We start from the raw sequence: 8,936 nt of genomic DNA on the forward strand, positions 1-8,936 counted from the left end.
TGAATTCTCAACTTGAAAACAGAAAGTGGAGAGCTTTCACTCTGGTTTGTCGATTTCAAACAGTCCAAGTTGATGGACTGTTACGTTTCTACAATGATATGGTTGGGTTGGGGACTTACTGGGTTTGTTTTTTGTTTAGACGGACCCGACCATGTTAGCCTAAGGCTCTGTTTGTTTTGTTTCATTAAGCAGTTGAGTTGAATAGCCCCACATTCAAGTGGCTTTGGTCCAATGCCTTCAACCCCCATATCTCTTGCATGAGTTCCGAAGATGAAATCTCCCCTTTCTACTGCAAGAAAATGATAAAGAAAAAGAGGGGAAAGATGCCTACCTACCAGTTGGATGCCCTTTTGAAATTTTTTTTGCAACTACAGTACTGAAAAAATATAAGGGCAAAAATGATAAATCACATATTGGTACGTGGCGTAAAGATGATAAATAGAGTTTTTCTTCTATATATACCTAAGCATTTCAACTATATTTCAAGTTCTTAAGATTTTAGTTGGCTCCACCACTGCTCTCATGACTTGGCCCAGTTTTAGAGAAAAAGGAAGCTGAAAGCAAGTCAATATCCTGGGATGAATGAAAATAACATCTTGGGATTTGTAAGATTAACTTGGCATCAGTCAGACACATGCAATTGCAGGATGAAGAACTTAGTTAATAAATTTTTATGTTACTCTTGTTTTCTTCTACTTGAAAACCAAGAACAGTACACCATAAAACACTATTCAATACCAAATGGTCCATAGGAAATTTCAGATCCTGAGCTTGTAATTGGAATGTCTGCTGGAAAGTCTGCCAGTGCAGACATTCTCCCAACTCTCTTCCACCTCTGCTGATGATCCAACTTGTCCCCAATGTAGTTCAAATTATTCCATACATCTTCGAATATGTAATAAATATGCCATATGGCTTATGCAGTACATTAAGATACACAACCAACTTGAACTAATTTTCAGTTCCAGAACTTATCAAACACTTCCACAATTTGAACCAATAACACAAACATTTAAACTACATTGTTGAATCTGTAACCAAGCCGCCAGAAGATCGGACGAGCATTCCGGTATGCATTTAGCTACACAACACTGCATCAAAAAGTTGAAAAAAAAATGTGCCAGTATAACTTAATTGCTTCACACATCTACAAGGTATAAATGAGAACTAAGTATTCAAAAATATTATTTTATGAAATCCATATTTTCAGATGCTAGTTAGATTACGCATTCTTTTTAGCTAATGATCTTTCCATCTCCATCTGCTCAAACAAAGTTCCATCATAAGCAGCTTTGACTTTTTCCTTCTGCAGCAAACCATTATTGTCCTTGCACAGAATATATAGGACCTTCCACTCTGTCCAGCTAGCAAGCCTGCAATAGATTCCCAGGTCTATTACTTATCTTTTAAGAAAAAAATGCTCAAAGTTACCCAGTTAAAAAATCACATAGAAAATTCTACCAGCCTCCGTAGTCCTTGGGTACCCTGTTAGCCTTCAGCATTTCCATGAGTTCATCTGATGTTAGAGAATTGGGGTGTGTGCGAGCATGCTTGCCGAAAATTTCTTCAAACTTTAAAGGAACAAACCTAGAAGATTGATTTAAAAATAGAATTTAGATGACAAGCCTCACAAGAGATCCCTTTTATACTGTAGTACACCATGGAATAAGATCTATCAGAATTGAGGATTCAGGTTGATTTATCGAAACCAAGATGTGATCAACTCCATCCATGCCAGCCCACCATGGCATGCAGTTTGAATTGAATAACCTCAAATGTGGTTCTTTTTGGGGGGTGGGGGGCTGGCAACTTGATTTAGTGAAAATGCAGTGTCTCATGAATATTTGATCAGTCAAGTTTCAGTGTTTTTCTGCCAGGCTTTTAATTAAGAAATTTACTACCCTGACCTGAGGATACCAAAGGTCAGCAATGGTAGACTTCAAAAGCAGAAACCCAAAAAGAGTAACTTAACAAATTGATCTGCATGTACCATATAGGTTCAGTTGTTTAGACCGTTCCCTAAAATCAATTCATTCTCTGAAACAAAGCAAGCTGCAACTTCTCTTTTTTCCACTTCAATTTTTTTCCAGGTCTCAAATCCAGTTGTACCTCCGAAAAATCCATTACATAAACAAACAGGTAATTGGACCTCAAACATATTAAAGACAAACTGGAATTAACTGGGATCCAAACACCAGTCAAATTCAGAAGAAACTTACACAGCAGAAGAAAACTTAGTTTTCAGTTTTATTGTATTTTATATTTATTCTCTACTAATTATGAAAAAACATGCAAGTAGCCTTGGATACATGCATTTTTCCGTTAGAGGGGCCTAGGAACAGAAAATCCAGTACCCACAAGCAACTTATTTACAAAAATCAGATGAACAACCAAGGTCAGATCAAGAGATCACCAATTACAAAACAAATTGTTACGCAAGCTACCTTCAGAATCAGCAAGATCCCTAGTAATAATTGGCCGTAATCAAATCCTTCCATTAGCACTAACATCTAAAAGAATATATCGAATTCTTATGCATTAACATAACATATACCTTCCTTCAGTGTCATATACACCAGAGTCACTCCCATGCTTGGCTCTCTGAACGTTGTTAACCTCAATTGGAAACAGAAGAGAAGGAAATTTCCCCTGCACCACGCAGAAATCAGATCAATGATGGTAAATGAAGAACATTTGGAAGAAATAGACCAACAAAATGCAGATTAAGTACCCTTCAAGCTACTTTTAGTAGTTAAAATTTATCGCCTATACCACTCTGAAGGCCATTCATTAAGAACTTTCATATTTTTATTTCTGATCATCATTCATTTAGTGTAGAACAGAAAGTATTTGGTGATACAACTTCAGAGAAAAAGGATCAGAACACTTTTTCTCATTGACATTAAGAAATCTAAAATGCATGACAATTCATTAAAATTTGTAAACTTCATTATTTTATAAAGTATATCTCATTAAGCATTATAATTCTGATATCGAAGAAAATTATCCTACCCTAACAATCTAACCATTTGATCAAGTTATACTCCTTTATAGATTGACAAGATCCGGAAAGTGTCTCAAAAGGTTGCCTTAGAAGTTCAGGAGAGTTTTTCTCTAGGAAGGGAAGTGGCAATCACATTTTAATTGGTTCTATGCCTTGGAATATAACACTGGTGGATAGTACCTTTCTTCACCCTATGAAAAATGATAGAAATTTGATCAGAACATTAAAAAAACAACATATATCTCTAATAAAAGAACAAAAATATAATTCTTCTCTAATGCTTCCTTGTCATAAAGGGGCCGGGGTAGAGAATTTCTGGGGCTATGATCAGGCACAAAGAGCTACTAGCAGTGTAAAAGGAGACAAGAGTGGATGTCTTGAAACCTTGAAATTGGAATCAATTTAAAGCACAAGAACAACGTGTTAACAGTGCTTTCCTCCATCTTTGGGAAAATAATAATGGAAGACGAAAGAAAAGGTCGCTATGTACTGACCCATAGACTCGGTATATTTGCAGATCGAGGCAAATATTCTTCTCTCTCTCTCTCTCTCTTTGTTTTTTTTTTCAAATAAGTTTAATTTTGACAACTAGTAGATAATTTACCCCAGAAAATAAATAAGTGAATGGATAAAGTACAAAAAAAAAAAAGCATCACAAACAAAGACCTCAATCTCAAAAGCAAGCCTATGATTTGTGTCAAATTGTCAACTCATTTATAAATTTTTGCTGTGTACCATGTGTTCTACCACTCGTTCTAAAGTGGATCCAAATGGCAACGAAAGTCCACTCTAGAATGAGTTGTATGAGAAATATTTCGAACCTTTGAAAGTGTTTTCTGAAGTACGCTAAGGGATAAATCAAAATAACCCAAAAGTCCTTAACCACAAACAAAATATCAGACAGACAGGGAGAAAGAGAGAGAGTTACAGGACGGGTTGAGCGGCTGAGAGAAAAGTTGATGAAGAAGGCAGCCACGGAGGACAGAAGAATACCACTGCCAATTGCACGAAATCCTGAAAAAAGAAAAACCAAATCCCAGTAAAAACCCGTTAAAACTTCTCAGAAGAGAAAAAAGAAGAAAACCAAATACACAGACACACACACACACATATATATATATATTGAGGTGTTTTAGGGAGTGTTGGTGAACCTTGAAAAGTTTCCCAAGGATAAACTAAACCGTCATGGTTCCTATCGAAGAATGCAACATGTTTCTGCAGAACGTTCTGATCTGTAGGTATGATATGCCCATCAACTCCTGCATGCATGTATTTAACACAATTGTGTCAATCTCTTACATATCACCAATCAAATGTGTTTGTTTGTGCGGAAAAGATGAAGAGAGAGATAAATTACTGACATAGAAAACAGAGAAATATTGAACTAATTTAAATAACAGAAGAAAAAAAGCTGCATCATACCTTCCTGATTATAACTCTGAGTTGGAGATAAGGAAGACATGACTTGAAAGATCTTGTATCAAACTGGTAACAGAGAGAGAGAGAGAGAGAGAGAGAGAGAGTGTTGGGATGTTGCAAAGGTTAATACGCTGAGTTCGAGAGTGGGAACAGAAGAGGGAGAAGTAATGAAGGGAGGGAATGAGAATGGATTATTGTTTTAGCCGACAAAAACGATCAACATCTCTATATATAAAGGGAAAATCGGAGGAGATTCCAAGTAAATGAATTACCAAATATAAATCCACGCGACCTTCATATTTTTAGGTGTATGTTCAAAAAATATTACTGCTATATATATATATATTTATATGTATGTATGTATATATATAATATATATATATATGTATGTGTGCGCACACGCACGCACTTACTTTAGATATAAAATTTTTTTATAAAAATAAATTTACAAATTAATAGATTTAATATGATAGATTACATTATAAATATAATTTTATTATAATTATAAAATTAATTTCATGCAATTTTCCTCTCTCACAAAACTGAACCCTGAAATACAAATCGAAACCGGCCGTTTATTGAAAAACCAAACCAAGTCGAACAAGAAAGAATTAGGACCTTTTGGATAGAAAATTACTTTTAGTCTATTTTATCTTATCACTATAATTTTTTTAAATTTTTATATAAAATATAATAAATAATTTATTTTTTAAAATTTTAAAATAATAATAATATTTTATTCAATTCATTTAAAATTATCTCATTTCATCTCATCTTAAAGACAATCGGTCTCGTTCTACTTTATATTTTTAGCCTAATTTGTAGGGACAATACACTTACAAATTGAATATCTTGATGCAGTACGTCATATTATTAATTATTTTTTAGATAAAATAGATATAATACATCATATAAAAATACATCATTATGTATATTCACTTTTATAAAAATTTCTGGATAGATCTAGTAGCTCTCTTCTTTTAATTTTTCAGCGTGCCATATTGGCATTGTTTATCAATTAATATGCTTCGGCTCAGAAGTCAGATATACACATTTAATAGTTTTTAATAATTGGGATCATGTCATTTTGTCATGTAACTTATTTGTTGGAATCTTACAAAAGATCATGTCATTTTCTCGTTTGTGTGTATATTTATTAACGTAGTACAAAACAAAATCCGCCGATTCGTGTAATGAGATGAGATGAAAATTTTATAAATAGTAATAAGATAATTTATAAATAATAATGAGATAATTTGAATTAAATATTTTTTAAATTTTAAGAAATGAGAAATAAAAAATTGAATAAAAAATATTATAAAATTAAAATATTATTAGAATATAATTTTTATTTAAGAATTTAAAAATATTGAATTGGTTTTTATTTTTTATTTAAAAGTTTGAGAAAATTATAATGATTACTGATTAATTTAAAAAAATTGTAATAATTAATTTAAAAATATTTATATTTAAATTATGTTTAGAATGAAATAAAATAAAATTTTTGAGATTAGATCTATTTTCAAACAAGTATATATATCAATAGTCAAGAAGGTAGGACAGGACAACCCAAACTAAACAACAAATGATGATACGATAGGAAAGTGATTTCATCTACAAATCTTTCAAAAATATATAATTGAGGAATTTGGGTAAAGACAGGAATACGAAGAAAAAAGAGAGCATTGCTTTTGCTTTTGCTTTACAGGAACACAGAAACCGTTGATGAAGGAAACTAATGCTTTTACGTTACACTGTATTGTGTGAACGCTCTGAAATCCAGCTTTCATAGGTACCTACTAATTTTCATGAAAAAGATCTAAATATTCTACAATTATAATATCTCCTTACATGGCATTCAATGATTGGATGATAAATAATAAATAAATAAATAAATTATTTTCCAATCATTATGATGGCAAAAATAAAGAAAAAAAAAATAATGAATAGCAGTACTCTAATATCTAAGTTACATAGTACTTATATATGAAGGAATTTTGAAGACATTATTTTCACTTACTTATGATCTATATCATTTCCAAAGAATAAAGATGCCTATAAATTATAATCAGGCTATCCAAGTAATTAATACAAGGATATATATTTTGGTCCTTCGTGAGTTTTTCTTCTTGAACTAAAATGGCTCTTCCCTTAATGATCTATCCTTTGCAACTGAGTCGTAACAATTGCCAAAATTACACATAGACACATCAATTCATGATATATATATATGCGAGGTGGTATCACATCGGATTAAGACATTATTTAAAAAAAACAAATGAAGAATAAATATTGAGTTAGAACAAAAAAAAAAAAAAAACTAGAGATTTGGGAAAAACAAAATGTATATATAATTGGAACTTTCTCTCGAAAATACACAAAATTTGTGAACTCTCGGCATCATACGATGCCACGTGATTTATTATAAAAATCTAAAAAGTTGAAAACACAAATACAAAAGAGGTAGAGGAAACTTGAAGTTTCAATATTCTTCGTTTTATATCTGCGGACGCCCTTTTGATTTAAATATATTTTTTATATTTTTTTTAATAAAATATATGATATTATGTGGTGGTGTCACGTCAAGATGATATCCGATCAAACGACTCTCTTCACGTATCAATGAAGACTTTGATTACGAGGTGCAGTAACAAATGTCCAGTAGCACTACTCTTCGAAAATTATATGATATTTTTATAATTTTTTTTAATATATATATGTATATATGAACATCCGTAGCCCTTATCATTATGAATTCTTGACTTAGGGTACATGTGTTTAATTTGTTTTTCAAGATGCTTTTTTGAATTTTAGGGTTTAAAGTAAAAGAGAGGAATGCATATGAAATAGATTCTGCATTATAAATAATTAATCAGACAATATTAAATACTCAAAAAATATTATGAGAATCATTTTGTGTATTCATATTTCTTATATTCTGAATCTTATAGATAGAATTCTAAAAAAAAAAAATTCAAAAAATAATATTGTATTTTTTTTAAAGTATCATGAGCCGTATAAGGTTACGTAAAGGTAAGATGGTATCAAATGTCCCAACTTGTTTGGTGGAACGCGTGAAAGAAAAAACTAAAATCGGTTTTGCTTAAACGAGGAACTCAAGCGAAGATATATAAAGTACTTTTGCCTTTTCTCACCAATAATATTTTTTTTTTTCTTTTGGCAAAATAAAATTATAAACATAATAGGAGGAGGGGATGGTTTTCAAGACAAACACTCCAAAATGAAGCGATACAATGTATGAAATAAAAGCTGATGGGAAACAGAATTTAATTGTCAGGTGGGTTTGGATGGGGAGTTTAGATGAGATGAGATGTTTTATTAAAAATTGAATAAAATATTATTAAATATAATTTTTTAGTATTATTTTTATTTTAAAATTTAAAAAAGTTGAATTACTTATTATATTTTTATATGAGAATTTGAAAAAATTGTAATGATGAGATGAGTTTGTGTATCCAAACCCACCAGTCTCATATTTTCTCGACTTGTGGTCAAGAAAGATGTTATCAAAATAAAAAAACAAAAGAGAATGTTACCTAAGGCGGTTCGTTGACTTGTTTGGCCGATAATCGCTCGGCGAAACTTGAACCAAGCTTGATGCGTGAAGAGAAAAAGTTAGATCGCAAAAATAGAAACTCGCTCGATTAATATATGACACATAATACGTTAAGACTCGTTAAAATCCACTCGTTTATACCCGACTCGACTCGTTATCTTGACTCAATTAGAGCTCATCCATACATAGTTGACTATATATATAATTTATTCCTACATATTAATATTCTTATATATGTAGATATGCTTCTGTACATATTAAATTTAATAATAAAAGTATAGTAACCTTTATAATTAAGTATCTACATATAACCCATTTACTTATGCCTAGTCATTTATGCATAAATATTGAATATAGTCCATAGTTATACGTTAGTTAAATAAGTACTTAAGTGATTAAATTATAGTAACTATTTTTATAATACTTAGTATGTAGGACTTAGTTTCATATACTACAATGTACGAACCATATAAGAATATATTTATAAAATTCTTATAATCTTATAATTTAATGAAAGGTTTAATTTAGGGGTGGGAGGGCGGGCCCTCACATATCACCTACCCGACCCACTCATCTAGCCCCTGTCTAGGTCAAGCGGGGGCATCCACCTACACACAACGTGCATGTGAACATCCGCCTGCATTCTCAAACATCCGAGCTATAGGTATCGGGCTAGGCCCGCTAGATTTTGACCCATTTGTCTAACCCAGTATATATATATATATATATTTATATATATATTGAAAAAATAAGATTTGTAATGAAACGACGTCGTATCCAACAGCGTCATTTCATTAAAAAGGTTAATTCCCCCCAATATCTCACCTCTCTCACTCTCACTCTCACTCTCAAACCTGTCACCCCTCTCTCTCATATTTCTCACTTGTCGCCGAAACCCTTGTGCTCTCCATCTCAACTCATAGTTGTAAGTATCTC

General features: G+C 31.8%; 1 protein-coding gene across 1 annotated transcript; it reads right to left on the minus strand.

The window, feature by feature from the left end:
- Positions 1-648: 648 nt before the first annotated feature.
- LOC108980086 (probable peroxygenase 4) lies at positions 649-4,636 on the minus strand. The gene is made up of 7 exons (XM_018950902.2): positions 4,427-4,636; positions 4,156-4,263; positions 3,933-4,018; positions 2,555-2,649; positions 1,462-1,587; positions 1,227-1,373; positions 649-1,091 (listed from the first exon to the last, which is right to left on the minus strand). The coding sequence occupies exons 1-7, from the start codon at positions 4,464-4,466 to the stop codon at positions 1,082-1,084; spliced, it is 612 nt and encodes a 203-aa protein (XP_018806447.1). The 5' UTR covers positions 4,467-4,636; the 3' UTR covers positions 649-1,081.
- Between the last annotated feature and the right edge of the window lie 4,300 nt (positions 4,637-8,936).

This window comes from Juglans regia, chromosome 16 (assembly GCF_001411555.2).
Source record: "Juglans regia cultivar Chandler chromosome 16, Walnut 2.0, whole genome shotgun sequence".
NCBI lineage: Eukaryota > Viridiplantae > Streptophyta > Magnoliopsida > Fagales > Juglandaceae > Juglans > Juglans regia.